Genomic DNA, 17,313 nt, shown 5'->3' with positions numbered 1-17,313 from the left:
GAGTCTCTGCGAAAATATTTGAGCTCGATACGAGCAACAGGGGTGACATGGTGGATTGAGATCGATCACGAGCGTGAGCTCAGCGCTTTTGCGCGTTCCTGGCTTGCAGCGCTGGACCAGTGCATCCTGTGGCGCCGAGTGTGGGCTCATTGCGTTTGTCTCGTCAAGACCTTTCCAGGATGCCCAAGATCGTGGAAATCGTCAAATTCAAACCAAAGTTTCGTCCAATTTTAGTTTCGGATTTTGTGGTTGCGTGGGCTTGTATACATTTTAATCGGACAGTAAAGGGTTAAGGACTTTTACGGTACTGACCAAGTACGAAGTCAATATTAGATTTATCACGACAAACAGTCCGTATTTCAAATTCCAGAACGGTAACCTCATGAATCCCGGTTTTATGATTGCACAACCGTTGCACCACCACCTACTCATGCAGTGACAATGCTGCACTAGGCACCGTTCAACTGCGCAACCCCTAAGCAGTCAATATAGCCCTAAGGAGTGAAATATGCAGGAATATTTGACTGCTTAGGTATAGCGAAAATCAATGGGAGTCAATACTAAGGGAGTGATAAGCCCTGGTATTGCACTTCAGTTTCTGGATAAGCTGGAATACGGTGTAAGGATGATCAGTAGCTTGTCATGGTACCGGTACATGCAATCATGAAGTAAGCACTAGCATGAGAGTCATTATGACATGGTGCCTCTGTGCTTGTGATTACTTCATGAATTGATGTACATGTGTATGCAACGTCTTTGCCTTTGAAGTTTAGTGTAAAACGGTGCGACCTGTAATCTGGGGAAATACGGTATCAATTAGAAGGGAAAACCCCTACTCCGAAACGTCATTAGTCAACCGATATTGGTGCCAGTGGACGCCTCCTTTAGTTCTATTCTATTATCGCAATTGTTTTATTTGATTCTCTGGCCTCTTTTTGTGTGTGTTTTCCTGGTGCAGGGACTGCGGTGTGGATATGACCTGTGTCTTGTGTTCACAGTGCTTTCAGAACAGCGAGCACAAGAAGCATAGTTACAGGGTAGGTTCACACACGTTCTGCTGCTGCAGCTGCAGCAGCTCATTGTTCTGGATTGTGTCACCGATGGGTCATGCCTATGTACGATACTTGTATGCCGATCTCTGTCAGAAGGTTCATGTCGGGGCATGCAGAATGCCTGATTTCTGTTCGCAAGGCAACGATAGCAACCCCGGCGGAAAAGCCTGATTCTTCTGCCATACAGCTTAGTCCACTAGTTGTTGATGGCCAGCTCTGCTTGTGTATTGTGTGTCTGCGTAGATGGCAGCTTCGGGTGGGAGCGGTTGCTGTGACTGTGGCGATGAGGAAGCATGGAAGAGTCATCCACACTGCAAGCTGCACCCGGCAGCGGGCGCTGACACCAAGGCTGAGGTTAGTGCTGCAGCATGTACTGCTATTGTAGAGGCATCGTATTACTGCCGAAGACGGGTATGGACGAGCCCGTGATTGAACAGTACTGGTGGTGCCATATTTTCCGGGGGTCAACACCGCACCCGGTGTATCAGCGGCAGCCCCCCGCCCCCTCTCGGACGCTACATATCACATTCTAATTTGTGTTTGTTTGTGTGAGAATGAACTAGGTTAGTTGTAGGTTGTAAGTCATCGTTGATGCTGGCCTAGTCATGGTGATGAGCGTGTGGCCTGGACCGCGACTATTATGGTGTATTTGCGTACCTGTGCCCATCATATTATGTTTTACTCAACTGCCTGCGTTGTAACGTTACATTGGTCCTCTACTAAAGCCACCGCGCTTTTGTATTTAATAATGTACTTCACGGTACATGCAGTGTTATGTAGAGTGTTTCGTCACACTCGCCCTCTACTAAAGCAACTGCACTTTTTGTATTATGCACATGCAGTGTTAAAACAGTTGAGCACTCTCTTGGACAGCCTGGAACCTCTCTGTTTTACATGCAGTGTTATATAGAGGGGTTTCGAGCAACACCACTACCACCACTGCCACCACCACTGCCACTCGTTGCCTAAGCACCGGTGTACTACCCGCCTGCAGCTGAGTCCCTTGTTTGCCACTCAGCTAGCTCGCCTGCTGCTGTGTGTTGTGGTGCATACCGGTGGATGTCCATGTTTTGGCCACGCAGCGGAACTTGTGTAGCGTACTCTTGTCCGGGAAGCACGGATGTTCTGACTGGACATGCTTGCACTGTCACAACCTGTAGTGGTACTGTATCCACACAGCGTACGTGTTACTAGCAGTGTTAATACATCTAACACAGTGGCTTGTCTGGAAAAACTGATCTTGTAGAAGAGAAAGGTGCCGAGGGGCTCCAGTTTGTGTGCCTGCCAGCTCTGCCAGTTCTGAGTTTGTCTCGTTACTGGTGCCTTTGTCTTGTCGCTGTGACTGCAGGTTGGTATCGACCCGGCGCTTCAGGAGCGTGCACGTGCAGTGTTGAGCCAGTGTCTGCGCTATTGCGTTGAGACTTTGACATTCAAGGATGCAGTGGCACCGGACTGGTATGCACAGTGTGTGTGTGTGTGTGTGTGTGTGTGTGTGTGTGTGTGTGTGTGTCTGTGAACGTGTGTGCGTGCATGCGTCTGTGTGTGTGTGTGCACGTGCGTGTGTCTTACAGTGAGCTCTTACGGCATACCAAATCGCTTCTTAACCTGTGTGGTATCTCGTGTGTGCAGGGATGTATGGTAGTAGTCATTCTATTTCCGCAGTTTTTTGTCTTGGTAGTGACTGGCATGTTTTGCTCGCTATAGATTGTGATTATCTGGCGTGGGAGCATCATCCAGTGTTGTATTGATAGTGTCTCGACTCGTTGACTGTGGCATTGTATAGAGCTGGTCTTTACAGTAAGTAGGCAGAACTACTGTACTGCTCAATGAAGTCTGATCACGTTAGTCAAGTTGAAGTTTGCGCCCTGCACCATATCGCAGCCCAGTGTTGGCAGGTCTAGGGCTGCACAGCGCCCTGCACCATATCGCAGCCCAGTGTTGGCAAGTCTAGGGCTGCACAGCGCCCTGCACCATATCGCAGCCCAGTGTTGGCAGGTCTAAGGCTGCACAGCGCCCTGCATCATATCGCAGCCCAGTGTTGGCAGGTCTAGGGCTGCACACCGCCCTGCACCATATCGCAGCCCAGTGTTGGCAAGTCTAGGGCTGCACACCGCCCTGCACCATATCACAGCCCAGTGTTGGCAGGTCTAGGGCTGCACAGCGCCCTGCAACATATCGCAGCCCAGTGTTGGCAGGTCTAGGGCTGCACGGCACCCTGCATCATATCGCAGCCCAGTGTTGGCAGGTCTAGGGCTGCACGGCACCCTGCACTATATCGCAGCCCAGTGTTGGCAGGTCTAGGGCTGCACGGCGCCCGGCGTGTACTTCAGTCACGCAATCGCATATTTTCACCAAGCAGCAGTGCACGAGTACAAGTTCATGCGTTTTGGCCGTCGTTGGGTGATCCAGTCCTACCTCGGCAATCCAGAATACGATTATCTGAATACCGTGTCCAAAGAAGAGACATATACAGTCAAGTAGAGGAAACACGTCACATCTCCGTCCTTTTGCTTCGTCCTGATGTACGTTTGATTGCCTAGCTGCATGTAGAGATCATGCTCTAGGGTGATCATATATACCGTATTTTTCCGGTTGTAAGTCGACCTTTTACGACTTAAAATAGAAGGAGAAAGGGTGGGGGTCGACTTACAACCGGGATTCGACTTATAACCGGGAACTATCAGTATCTTACAAAAAATGACCTGCACTGCATGCACGAGTACGAGTACGAGTGCACCATGTTTATACATTTTTGCCAGTTTATTGGCCTTTTTCAAGGATTGGGACGTTATATACTCCAATAAGGAATGTTTACATGATTTGTTGATGTGTTAGTAGCAGGAGGTGGTTAGTAGTGCTTCTTTGGGTGAAAACTTTGAAACGCAGAATTGAGACCTCCAGATAGGGGGGTCGACTTATAACCGGGGTCGACTTACAACCGGTAAAATACGGTAGGTGATCGGAAACTCTCCGTGGAGTTTGCTTGCCTGCATGTGTTTGATAACTAAGGTCGTGCACATACCACATGTACATGTACTTCATTCCGGCAGTTGGGTCATGCCTTTTTCAGGTCTCTTTGTCACTGACTAGACCATTCAGTGCAGCTGGTTTGCTTTTGTCCGCCTTCCATCGTTGCTGCTCTTTGTTTGTCCAGGTGTACTGGTGAGAAGCACTGTCTACTTTTGTACAATGATGAAGTGCATACATTTGATGAGGTACGATTTTCTCCCACACATTTAATACTTGTAATCTGTCTGCATTCAGTTTTGGATAGGTATCTGCCACTATCTGGATAGTTGACACTTCTATTTAGAAAGGTCTAGCAAACTGCCTGAAAAGTGCTCAGTGCACAAAGCGCATAGCTTTTTTCCCTATATGTAGTTCATTCAGCTGGCCGTTTGTTTGATTCCTTTCCTAGGGATTGTTGGTGAGTCAGTTTGCTTTAAAAAGTTTCTCTGCGTGTACTAATTTGAAATACAGTATCACTCTCAGGTTGATCTTGTGATGCGAAGCACGAGAAGATTCAGGGAAGCAGCCAGTGCTGGCCCAGCTGATAAGCAGTCATTTAAGGCTGGACTCCCATCGGTTGGTTTTTGAACACGATCCGTCGATATTTACTACGACTTGCAGTGATCCTGAACAGATGGGAAAAGCCTGGATCTTCCCATTGGTGCTGAATGCTAGGCTTGCCTGAGGCTTTGGAATCGGAAAACAAGGTGTGATGCCGGTGCACATACAATTCTGTTTGATTTGTTCTGGTTGCTGACTGTGACTTTAGATCATCAAGATCTTGAAGCATGATCACACTCTGAGAGTATCTACAGATGCTGCGGCCAATCTTGCTACCATCATTGACCGTGATGTAAGTTGTTTGGTTCTTTTCCTGGTGTGTGAGCGTGCATGTGTGTGTGTGTGTGCACGCGGGCGTGTGCGTGTAGATTCACGCACTGCATCTTATGTTGAGTTTTCTTCTGGTAGCTTATACAGGCATCTCTTTCTTTATCCCCCCCCCCCCCCTCTCTCTCTCTCTCTCTCTCTCGCCTTTTCCTTGTTTCTCTTTCAGGTATGGTGCAGTGATGTGTTACTGGCTTACTGCTATGTCAGACACACGTGTATTATCTTACTTGCTGTGGTGTTGTCTTCATGTTCCCATGTAGGGTCGTCTACCCGTGATTGTTGCCTCGAAGGATGAATGCTTGAAGATGAAAAAGAACATTCTTGATATCAAGGTGAGGGTTTTTCTTCTTCTTGATATTGGAGACTGGCCGGTTATGCCAGTATGACTCTTTATCCCATTCATAGCCATGCATGGCAGTACCTGGCAGTGCATGGCAGTGCATGGAAGTGCATGGTAGTGTGTGGCAGCAGTGTATGGCAGTGGATGGCAGTGTATAGCAGTGTATGGCAGTGTATGGCAGTGTATGGCAGTGTATGGTAGTGTATGGCAGTGTATGGCAGTGTATGGCAGTGTATGGCAGTGTATGGCAGTGTATGGCAGTGTATGGCAGTGTATGGCAGTGTATGGCAGTGTATGGCAGTGTATGGCAGTGTATGGCAGTGTATGGCAGTGTATGGCAGTGTATGGCAGTGTATGGCAGTGTATGGCAGTGTATGGCAGTGTATGGCAGTGTATGGCAGTGTATGGCAGTGTATGGCCGTGCATGGCAGTGCATAGAAGTGCATGGCAGTGCGTGACCGTGCCTGGCGTTGCCTGGCTACTTTGTGAGACTACTTGTATGCTGTTCTAGTTGATGGCGGAAGGCCAGGACACATGGATATGGTAGTCATACTAGTCAATCTTGTAGTTGCTCTGGGTGTAAATGAAGAGGACTCGAATGCCGGCACCCTATATATAATTTCTGTGGAAAGTAGATTTGTGGGTTTGCTATTTGTCAGCCATTTGACATCCTTGGTGGGTTGTTTCCTCTGTGTGTGTGTGTGTGTGTGTGTGTGTGTGTGTGTGTGTGTGTGTGTGTGTGTGCGTGCGTGCGTGTGTGTGTGTGTGTGTGTGTGTGTTGCGTGCGCGTGCGTGCACGTGCGTAGCTTCATGGCGGTCTCAAGCCCGATGTCGTCCTCAAGGTTTTCCCGCACAGCCTTGTGGTTCATCAGATTTTCGCCATCTCCTTGCTCGCTTGGCTTGAGAACCTGTCCGTAACGTGTGGTAAGGAAATGCATGCATGCATGGAAGTAGCGTTAGCTATTTGTATATACAAGTACTCAATCTGTGTACGTGTATGTTGACGAGGCGAGTGAGTGAATGCATGAATGTAGCATGGGGAGTGTAGCTAGTAGATCAAGGACAGCCCCATGCCTGGTTAGAAAGCGCTTAAGGCCAGCAATCTTGTATGAAGCACTGGGTACGTTGCATCATATTCTTCATTACCGGAACGGCTTTTCTCTTTCAGCTTAGCCATATTCTTCGTCGAACAAATTGCTGAAAATGTCCCGTGTGTGCATCAGTTGTGTACACTGTCCGTGTATAATGTATAGTCATGTTGAGTGTGCATCAGTTGTGTACACTGTCCGTGTATAATGTATAGTCATGTTGAGTGTGCATCAGTTGTTTACACTGTCCGTGTATAATGTATAGTCATGTTGAGTGTGCATCAGTTGTTTACACTGTCCGTGTATAATGTATAGTCATGTTGAGTGTGCATCAGTTGTTTACACTGTCCGTGTATAATGTATAGTCATGTTGAGTGTGCATCAGTTGTTTACACTGTCCGTGTATAATGTATAGTCATGTTGAGTGTGCATCAGTTGTTTACACTGTCCGTGTATAATGTATAGTCATGTTGAGTGTGCATCAGTTGTATACACTGTCCGTGTATAATGTATAGTCATGTTGAGTGTGCATCAGTTGTATACACTGTCCGTGTATAATGTATAGTCATGTTGAGTGTGCACCAGTTGTTTACACTGTCCGTGTATAATGTATAGTCATGTTGAGTGTGCATCAGTTGTATACACTGTCCGTGTATAATGTATAGTCATGTTGAGTGTGCATCAGTTGTTTACACTGTCCGTGTATAATGTATAGTCATGTTGAGTGTGCATCAGTTGTTTACACTGTCCGTGTATAATGTATAGTCATGTTGAGTGTGCATCAGTTGTTTACACTGTCCGTGTATAATGTATAGTCATGTTGAGTGTGCATCAGTTGTATACACTGTCCGTGTATAATGTATAGTCATGTTGAGTGTGCACCAGTTGTTTACACTGTCCGTGTATAATGTATAGTCATGTTGAGTGTGCATCAGTTGTATACACTGTCCGTGTATAATGTATAGTCATGTTGAGTGTGCATCAGTTGTATACACTGTCCGTGTATAATGTATAGTCATGTTGAGTGTGCATCAGTTGTTTACACTGTCCGTGTATAATGTACTGTACAGTCATGTTGATCTACAGAGTTAAAATCAGGGAATATTATTGTTATGCCACTCCCCAAGTATTATTATACCACTTCCTTAAGTATTATTATACCACTCCCAAAGTATTAATATACCACTGCCTATCTACAAGCGTGCACATACACTGAGCCGAGAGTGTGCCCCGTTGCACTCACGGCTCGGAGCTTTGTTCAAGTCATCTGCTGTGCTGATGCGTTTTTCTTGTCGACTGTCCATGCTCAACAGGTGCCTTGCAGACGATCATGCGCGACACGATGCTGAGAGGTTCATTGGCCCAGCCGCATTCAGCTACCCCCGCCAGTGAAGCAAGCACATTGATCATTGACAGAGTGCTCTCCGTGGGAAATGTCTTGTGGAAAGGTATAGCTGCCAGTCCATAGGAGTAGGGCTTTCCTGATGCTGATAGTAGGGAAGTGAGTAGGGCTTTCCTGATGCTGATAGCAGGGAAGTGAGTAGGGCTTTCCTGATGCTGATAGTAGGGAAGTGAGTAGGGCTTTCCTGATGCTGATAGTAGGGAAGTGAGTAGGGCTTTCCTGATGCTGATAGTAGGGAAGTGAGTAGGGCTTTCCTGATGCTGTGAGTAGGGCTTTCCTGATGCTGATAGTAGGGAAGTGAGTAGGGCTTTCCTGATGCTGATAGTAGGGAAGTGAGTAGGGCTTTCCTGATGCTGATAGTAGGGAAGTGAGTAGGGCTTTCCTGATGCTGATAGTAGGGAAGTGAGTAGGGCTTTCCTGATGCTGTGAGTAGGGCTTTCCTGATGCTGATAGTAGGGAAGTGAGTAGGGCTTTCCTGATGCTGATAGTAGGGAAGTGAGTAGGGCTTTCCTGATGCTGATAGTAGGGAAGTGAGTAGGGCTTTCCTGATGCTGATAGTAGGGAAGTGAGTAGGGCTTTCCTGATGCTGATAGTAGGGAAGTGAGTAGGGCTTTCCTGATGCTGATAGTAGGGAAGTGCAACAAGTGCACACACATCCAGTAAAACCTGTGACTAACGACCACCCCTAGCCCTTGGGGCCAGAGAAAGCGATCTTTAGTGGCAGGTGGTCCTTAGTTAGAGGTTTGCACCGCGCAACCATATCTGAATGTTAGACCGTCCGCGCCTGTCGGAGTAGTCTGTAGTACCAGGCTGGTCACTAGTCACGGTGGTCTTTAGTTACAGGTTTTACTCTATTTTGGTATTCTAAGACACATGCATTGAAGCTTCTTGTAGGATTTTGTTTTGGCAGTTGGCAAGAAAGTTTGCCAGATAGGGATTTCCCCTTCCGTTGCATGTTGTTGTTGATTTCTTGAAAAGGTCAGCTTACACAAATAGTTCATTTGTTCACTTTAATGACGTACTGCAGTCTGTTTCCAAATGGTCTTTGACTTTTTGATGCTGCTGTACCATTCAGGTTACCCGTAATCCGGTACCATTTGTGCGGCAGAAATTAAGCTGGATTAGGAAAGGAGCTGGGCTAACAAATCTGATTTGCTCATGATATGCACACGCACGCGCACACACACACGCACATGCACATGCACACATGCATGCACACACACACACACACACACACACACACACACACACACACACACACACACACACACACACACACACACACACACACACACACACACACACCAGGCGCGTGCTCGGCGATGGGCACGGGGGGCACGTGCACCCCCCAAACATTTTCAATCTGGGTAATTGCAATTGTAATGTATGCAAATATGCTCCAAAATTCAAGAAAGGTTGCAAACAAATTGCAGAAAATTGCCGGGGGGGGGGCTCCCCTCGGCTCCCGTGCACCCCCCTAGTTGGGGGGCCGAGCACGCCCCTGCACACACACACACACACACACACACACACACACACACACACACACACACACACACACACACACACACACACACACACACACATATACACACACACACACACAGACACAGACACTACTACTACTACTACTATGTACAACTGCCACAAAATGGCCACGTCGCTCCCAGAAGCGGGAGACAACAGCGAGAAAGGAAAAGAAACAAGAAGAGTAGTTGAGGTGAAAGGGGACCGTTCTACACACAGCTAGTGTTTCTGTCTTCGGTGGCGGGTGAGGTCCTGCGGGCGGGAGAATCGTTCGCTACATAGGCTGCATTGAATGGGCAGATTAGTCCTCTGGTTCTTTCGCAGTCGTTTGCCTCGAGTACAACACAGACACACACATGCACACACACACAAGTCAATCAAGGACGTGTGTGTAAGTGTAAGATTAGTGTAAATGTAGGTGTGTGTGTGTGTGTGTGTGTGTGTGTGTGTGTGTGTGTGTGTGTGTGTGTGTGTGTGTGTGTGTGTGTGTGTGTGTGTGTGTGTGTGTGTGTGTGTGTGTGTGCACATCATGGTGAAATGCACAACACATGGTCGGAATGCAGGTGGAATCTCACAGTACCAAATCGATGATTTCTAGTACAAGTATACCGGTATGCCTGTGTGGCTCTGATAGATGACGGCTGTGTGTCGGTCTCGCTGATTCTGTTGTTCTGCAGTGTCTCGTTGTGAATTCCAGTCTTTTGTCATGAGCTTGTAAGTTCCATGTCCTGGTGCCTAGCCATATGACAATAAATACAGTCAACTGCGCTAATAATGACTGCGGGTATAACGACAATTCGCGAATATTGACAGAATTTCCATGCCCAGAGCAAAGTCCCATCTAACTGTAATACATATAATGAGACTTCGGGTATAAGGACACTTCGCGAATAAGGACACTTTTCTGATGACCCGCTGAGTGTCGTTATACGCAAAGTTGACTGTATACCAGTATAAATAAATGCACGGGTTTGCGTACAGTGCAGTTCAAGAGCCAGCCACCTTTAGCTAGCCCAAACTAGCCATATGTAACCCCATGCTATAGTTACTCTGATTTGTATCACCATTCGTATCTACACTACTCGTCTTCAACTGTAGTTGTGGGTGACCCGCAGTCTGATAGGTAGCAGTCTGCACCATTCCGATCTACATTGTACTCTTATCTTCAACTGTACAGTGGTGTAGTTATGCATGCTGGAGACTAGAGTCAAGTTTAGGATAAATGTACCTCTTTCAGTCTGGTGCATAGGTGGTGATGTTGGGCTTGTTTGCAGAAAGATCTTTACGGCCCAGTGAAAAGCTGTGGGGTGACACCTTGATGGTTCTGGTTTTTTGGGTTTTTTTTGGGCTGAGATGAGTTTTTTCTGCCAGCAGTCCAGACAAGTGTTTGCATTGAGGATTAGTTATGGTCGCACTCATGTCTCAATCTCCGTCTTCACCACCACGGTCTTACACTGCAATCGTCGTAAATATCTCTCCAAGTTTTCACCCTTGGTCACATTCACTCCGAGACGAGAGAGCTTGGAAGCTCAGGGCCCTACGCTATGCTTTTTTGCCTTGATGACCTAGACAAAAAAAAAGCATAGGGATGTTATAAATTCTTTAAAAAATTCCTTTTTTTTAAGACACAACCTGGGATTCGAACCCGCACTATCGCGCGTCCTGCATGCATCCCCCGATACACTTCGCATACATACTAATTCTTCCAAGTTGTTTCACATTGTGATCTTGCATTTGAAAGCCCTATTTGAATATGCATTGTGGCCAGCCGTCTTTGATGGCACGGTACGGTAGGGGATAGGTACGGGACAGGTACGATCGAGGGTAATACGACACCGTCTCCCGTACCGTACCATCAAACACAGCTGGCCACATACAGCCGCCCGCAATATTCAAATAGGGCTTTCAAACGCAAGATAATAACGTAAAGCAACTTGGAAGAATGGGTATGAATGCGAAGTGTATGGGGGAATGCATGTAGGGCGATAGTGCGGGTTCGAATCCCAGGATATGCCTGAAAAAAAAGGAGAATTGAAAAATTTATAACATCCTATGCTTTTTTGCCGTCAGATATGGATAGCGCCAGGCGTGACACAAACAAACACACAAACAAACACCAAATTAAAGCTGTGTGGACCCTGGCTAGCGCCAGACGTTACTGAAGTAACGTCTTCTGCATAGCTACGGGAATAAATGTACTTGTCCTCCCAAGTAGAACCCTCGTGAAATTGGACCAAATATTTTCTGTGTTTATGCTGTGTTTGACTTTAGGATGACAAGTGACACCCATCAGAAGGTGGACTTTGCCATTAAGTTCCTTGAGGTACTCTCTTGCTTCTTCATGTATGCACACATATACTCTCTCTCTCTCTCTCTCTCTCTCTCTCTCTCTCTCTCTCTCTCTCTCTCTCTCTCTCTCTCTCTCTCTCTCTCTCTCTCTCTCTCTCTCTCTCTCTCTCTCTCTCTCTCTCTCTCTCTCTCTCTCTCTCTCTCTCTCTCTCTCTCTCTCTCTCTCTCTCTCTCTCTCTCTCTCTCTCTCTCTCTCTCTCTCTCTCTCTCTCTCTCTCTCTCTCTCTCTCTCTCTCTCTCTCTCTCAGAAAGTGCATGCAGGCACACACGCACGCAGGCACGCACGCACTGGCATGCTGCTATGCGAGAACCATTGCCGCGATAGTTCATTCCATGTATACTTTTACGTTGTTGCCCGTTTGGTTTGCTTTAATTACAAACATAAATGATGACATTGTGTGCTGGTGTGTGCAGCACTATCAACGTATCGAGGAACAGTACCTTGAGGATGACCACGATCACAGCATGTCGGTAAGTCTAGTCAGTAATGTGTGCAGGAATGTGTTTCAACTACAAACTACTGCTAGCTGTGTGGCTTTTGTGTTGCCTTACTATGCTACTCTGCCCTCTTCCTGGTGCGACTCTTTGTATCTATATGTCCATTCCTATGTGTGTGTATGTATGCTTGTTTGCGTGTGTGTGTGTGTGTGTATGCGTGTTTGTTTGTGTGTGTGTGTGTGTGTGTGTGTGTGTGTGTGTGTGTGTGTGTGTGTGTGTGTGTGTGTGTGTGTATCTGCAGATGGCGTCACTATCAGTGCAGTTCTTTACGGTCCCCACCGTGGTACGTTCATCCCTATGTTTTATATAGAAATTTTAAATATTACAGACCGAAAAAGGCCCGTCCGCAGCTTAACCCTTTATGTACTGAAAAATTGTACACCGACTGAATTTGATCTCGACTCACCTCAAATTCTATAATTATCCGGGTCATAACTTTTAAGTTTCCTTTTGACGATTTTTTCAATCCTGGGCTTCCTGGAAAGCTCGTCGCAAGAGGAACACATTGAGCCCACGCTTGCCACCACGAAGGTCAAAACGCCAGCGCTGCAGCCCAGCGTCTTAGCTGCAACGCCAATATTCCGACAGAAGTCGTCTTGCATCAGCCATTTCGCTCTCCTTGCTCGGAACTAGTAACTGTTACTTTAAAAACATTTCACAAACTGCCATGAGTCCGTTTATCATTTGAACGTGTTTCTACGTCACTGCATGCCCAGAATGATGGGGAAATCCCTCATTCAAATTTGCGCGAGCGGCTTTTGAGCGACATTTGCCGCGATTCGACTTTCGAGCTTCGTAACTCTGGAATCACACATCGGAGCGCTTCAGGGATTGTTTCAATGGACAGATGGGAGTTTTCTCTTTGACCTACATATTTTAGTTTTCGGATATAACCCAGGAATGACTGAGTTACGATCGATTGAAATTTTGAAAGGTTTCGATCCCAGGGGATCGAAAGTTGTACAGTCCGTACATAAAGGGTTAAGTCCACCACCACTAGAACACGGATCAAGGGGTAACATTTCCAGTCTATTTACCAGTACATGTAAACCTGGATGAGAGAATCACCTGTACACAGAGACCACGTTCCGGGGTCCATTGAGTTATCGTCTTAGACTGGTTTCCCAGTGGTGAGTGCATGCCACTTGAGAAGTGTGCATTTTACACGTAGTGTACTAAGTACTCGATCTGTGGACTGTCACCATGTGTTTTGAAAGTATGGACAAATCCGACTATTTTCAAATACGAACTTAGAAATAGTTCCAAAATTGAAGAGGGGAAAGAACAATTATTTGATACGAGGCATGAGTAGCGGGCAACCACTATAACTAGATAATATGCAGTCAGAAAGTGCGACAACTGGACGCCAAACATATTACACACAGTTGCTGCCAAACATAGTTTGCTGTTACCTTACAGACCGGGTGGTTGCTGAAACCAGCTTTAATAAGTCTACATGGTCCCAGTCATCTGTCATTCTCATGCGTGTTCCTTGTTTTGTTTGTTTCTCATTCCGCAGGCGTACACACTGATGGACAATCACGATGCCTTCTACAAGATCACACAGTTTGTCGTGGACAGACTACATGCCTGCAGAAGTATGGCCGATGCTAGTGCCATCTGCACGTGTGTGCATGTGTCACATTGTGTGTGTGTGTGTGTGTGTGTGTGTGTGTGTTTGTATGTGTGTGCATGCGTGTGATGTATGCTTGTGGTCGCACTCATTTGTTTGACTTTGTGCTTGCATGCATACCTACGTACATGTGTTCCTATGTACGTGTGCTTACGTTTGTGTATGTTATTTTGCTGTGGATGTTTGCATACAGATTCCGATGGTGTACTAGCGCTGGCAGAGCATCAGAACACCGTGGACATGCAGAGATTTTGCTATGTTGTGGAAGACACTCGGTGAGGGCACGCTGCGATCATCATGAGAGTGATTCTTAACTTTAATAGGATGATGGGTATCTGCTGTTGTGCATCTCTGCGTGCATGTGCATGTGCGTGTGCCCGTGTGCCGTGCATGTTCATGTATGTGTGCTGTGAAGTTCATGCCCATGGCTTTTTTGATAGCATTGAATGAAATGCTAAAGCAGTCCTGTGTGTTGTCTTGGACATACCGCTAAAACAGCACCGTATCTCCCCGATGGAAACGTCTATGGCGTCTTGTTTCTTCCCGTTATGCCCCATCTTTGATGCCGCACGGTGCTGAATATGCTAGATGATGATGATATAGCCAGATCGTTGCTGTGTCTGCCACATCAACGTGTATGTAATCTGGTTGCGGGTCACTGGGTGCCACGGCTTTTTTTCATTTTTCTCATTTTGTTTAGCCCGTGTTTTTCTTACCATCTCTGTCTGCTGTGTGTGTGTGTGTGTGTGTGTGTGTGTGTGTGTGTGTTTGTGTTTGTGTTCGTGTGGGTGTGCCCGCACGTGTGTGTGTCCGTGTGTGTGTGTGTGTGTGTGTGTGTGTGTGTGCGCGCGCGCATGTGTGTGTGTGTGTGTGTGTGTGTGTGTTTGATTGTGGCCTTGTGGTGATGTTCCTGTGCCTGATTCCTCGCTGTTCAGTTACTTATTGTGCCATCCTCCATTGGCATGGACTGATGAGCGCCGGGCCTGGTTCTTGAGGGGCTTTGGCAACGTCGTGCAAATCTACCTGGAGCTGGAGGTGAGTGTGCGCCTTCTTCTGCTTTCTATCTTCTTCTTCTTTTATTAATCCCAAAGTGTTTGTACATGTAGTTGGGAGTAGAACCTATGTTGTGAATGGTAGTGTGGGCATCATGGGTGAATGCCTGAGCGCGAGCTCATCACGCCAAGTGTGCCCGTATGCACAGCAGGACTGGGCAGTGTGCGGCATGGCCCCTATGCACAGCAGGACTGGGCAGTGTGCGGCATGGCCCCTATGCACAGCAGGACTGGGCAGTGTGCGGCATGGCCCATATGCACAGCAGGACTGGGCAGTGTGCGGCATGGCCCCTATGCACAGCAGGACTGGGCAGTGTGCGGCATGGCCCCTATGCACAGCAGGACTGGGCAGTGTGCGGCATGGCCCCTATGCACAGCAGGACTGGGCAGTGTGCGGCTGGGCCCATATGCACAGCAGGACTGGGCAATGTGCGGCAGGCAGTCATGGCATCCAGGGAGATGACAAGGACGCCTGGGACGTGAAACGAAGTGGATTTGCTCCCGTGCTGCCCGTTCCAGTTGCACTTAGGAGCTAAAGGCCAATTCATACAGGCTCGCAGATGACGCCGCGGGCCTGGGCACGTTTGGGGTCAGTAAGTCAAGGCCACGAGTTGCGTAGACCACGGGCCACGTAGGAGTTCCTACTCCGGGGGTGGAAAACGCACATGGCTTCGGCCACTATGATCTTGTGCCGTCTTCCTAGATGGTATGGTTCCCGGTGTGCGGTTTCTGCCGGAAGTGCTTTCCATGGTGCTGTGTGTGGGTGTTGGTCCAGTGTATGTACGAAGTATATGTGCTGTACATTGTACATGTACGAAGTACTTCGAAGTATTGTGCTGTACATGTACATGTACTTGAAGTATGTATTAAATTTGTGTACTCATATGTGTAAATTATGTGCCTTCTTGCCTACTATTCTCTCTCGGTGCAGGGTGTGGAGTCATTCAGGAGAAAGGAAGACGAGCACGTTCTCTATGAGAAGGAATGGGAGGAGAGCTTCAGCTTTATGTTGCATTACAACAGTGTCCTGCGACGTTTGGTGAAATGGATTCGATCAGATGTAAGAGCATGATTGTGCACGTGCGGTGTATTGCTTTAAAAAAAAGTTGTACGGTTGCCAAACGATATCATGGCAGCAGGTTCAGCACCTAACACGAGTCCAATGCTTGGACGGCTACCTTCATTTAGTGATAGCTGTGTGTGTGTGTGTGGGGGGGGGGGGGGGTACGTGTGCATATGTGTGCGTGTGTATGTGGCGTGTGTGTGTGTGGGGGGGGGGGGGGGGGTGCGTGCGTGCACGCACGCGTGCATGTGTGTATGTGTACATGTGTGTACATGTGTGGCTAGTACTCTCAGTACTACATACATCACAGTGCTTCAGGTGATTTTCTGATCCCGACCTAGTCTCGTGAATGTCCGAAGTCTGTATTTTCTCGGCATTGCATGTGGTCAAGAACGTTGTTGTTGTTGTTGTTGTTGTTGTTGTTGTTGTTGTTGTTGTTGTTGTTGTTGTTGTTGTTGTTGTTGTTGTTGTTGTTGTTGTTGTTGTTGTTGTTGTTGTTGTTGTCTGATTTCTTCATTTGTGACGATTGTTGCCATCATTATGGTGATATTTCTTCAGGAGAAACTCACTCACCTGTGTCTCAAGCACATAATGGATGTGCTTTGCAAGCTGACCCAATATCGCTACACAGTCTTGGAGATTCTTTCCGTCCGACAACGGCCAGGTTCTAGTAAGTGCTGCTCGAGCGCTGTGCTTTGTCTCTCAAGCGTTTGTTTAGCCTTCGCTTGTTTGTCCGACCGATTATGCTACTGATCGTGTAGTTGATTGTACATGTGTACAGTGGATTGAGGATACGGTCATATTCCTCAGATCCGGACACCCCTAATCCGGGCATCTCTGTCTACCGGGCACCTTTCTGACCCATCTAGAGTCACACAATTGGCTTTTCGACAAAAAAACCGGCCCCAGAAACTATTGATTGACATTAACAAAAATGTTTACTTGCATGCAGCAAGTATGTATGTTCTGAGTCACAGGCACTTCCTAACTATGCTCAGTGCTCGGTCCCAGCCTGCCCGGATTAGGGGAGTTTTACTGTACGGGCATGCTGCACTCTACAAGCAATGCACGCGTTCACCATCAACATGCGTATTCTTTATGTGTGTTAGTGTACGCTGTGAGTCGGCCACTGCTCGGTCGATGGCCATCAATCCAAGTGACATGTGTTCATCCATGCGTCCTTGCCGAGAAGACCAGCTTGCGAATGGGCCAGCGGCCATCTTTACTAGTAGCTCGGGAAGTTTGAAGTTGTAAGCTGTAAGCTGCTTTGCTCTTTTCTGATCTATGACGTTCTCTTCAGGTACACCACCTTCAAAGACAAGTGGGTATGTGACGGGTGATTGTCTCCGGTTGTCGGTGTCCGTCCATTGGCCATTGAGGCGGCTACTAGCGCGTAAGTGCAGCTGGCCACT

At 47.4% G+C, this 17,313-nt stretch overlaps 1 protein-coding gene across 1 annotated transcript in view; it reads left to right on the top strand.

The window, feature by feature from the left end:
• The window catches only part of LOC135804901 (E3 ubiquitin-protein ligase UBR2-like), a 53,531-nt gene that overhangs the window by 1,966 nt on the left and 34,252 nt on the right, over positions 1 to 17,313 (top strand). Inside the window, exons 2-19 of the mRNA XM_065318874.1 lie at positions 959 to 1,037; positions 1,296 to 1,406; positions 2,401 to 2,507; positions 4,207 to 4,267; positions 4,831 to 4,914; positions 5,210 to 5,281; positions 6,096 to 6,213; positions 7,691 to 7,825; positions 9,984 to 10,020; positions 11,578 to 11,629; positions 12,070 to 12,126; positions 12,395 to 12,436; positions 13,673 to 13,751; positions 13,980 to 14,061; positions 14,722 to 14,821; positions 15,770 to 15,898; positions 16,460 to 16,571; positions 17,202 to 17,294. Of these exons, the coding sequence (XP_065174946.1) occupies positions 959 to 1,037; positions 1,296 to 1,406; positions 2,401 to 2,507; positions 4,207 to 4,267; positions 4,831 to 4,914; positions 5,210 to 5,281; positions 6,096 to 6,213; positions 7,691 to 7,825; positions 9,984 to 10,020; positions 11,578 to 11,629; positions 12,070 to 12,126; positions 12,395 to 12,436; positions 13,673 to 13,751; positions 13,980 to 14,061; positions 14,722 to 14,821; positions 15,770 to 15,898; positions 16,460 to 16,571; positions 17,202 to 17,294 (1,550 nt within the window). The remainder of the gene's footprint in view (positions 1 to 958; positions 1,038 to 1,295; positions 1,407 to 2,400; positions 2,508 to 4,206; positions 4,268 to 4,830; positions 4,915 to 5,209; positions 5,282 to 6,095; positions 6,214 to 7,690; positions 7,826 to 9,983; positions 10,021 to 11,577; positions 11,630 to 12,069; positions 12,127 to 12,394; positions 12,437 to 13,672; positions 13,752 to 13,979; positions 14,062 to 14,721; positions 14,822 to 15,769; positions 15,899 to 16,459; positions 16,572 to 17,201; positions 17,295 to 17,313) is intronic.

Source organism: Sycon ciliatum, chromosome 1 (genome assembly GCF_964019385.1).
Source record: "Sycon ciliatum chromosome 1, ocSycCili1.1, whole genome shotgun sequence".
Lineage (NCBI taxonomy): Eukaryota > Metazoa > Porifera > Calcarea > Leucosolenida > Sycettidae > Sycon > Sycon ciliatum.
Note: the sequence above shows the minus strand (reverse complement) of the source record. Positions and strands in the feature narration are given on the sequence as shown.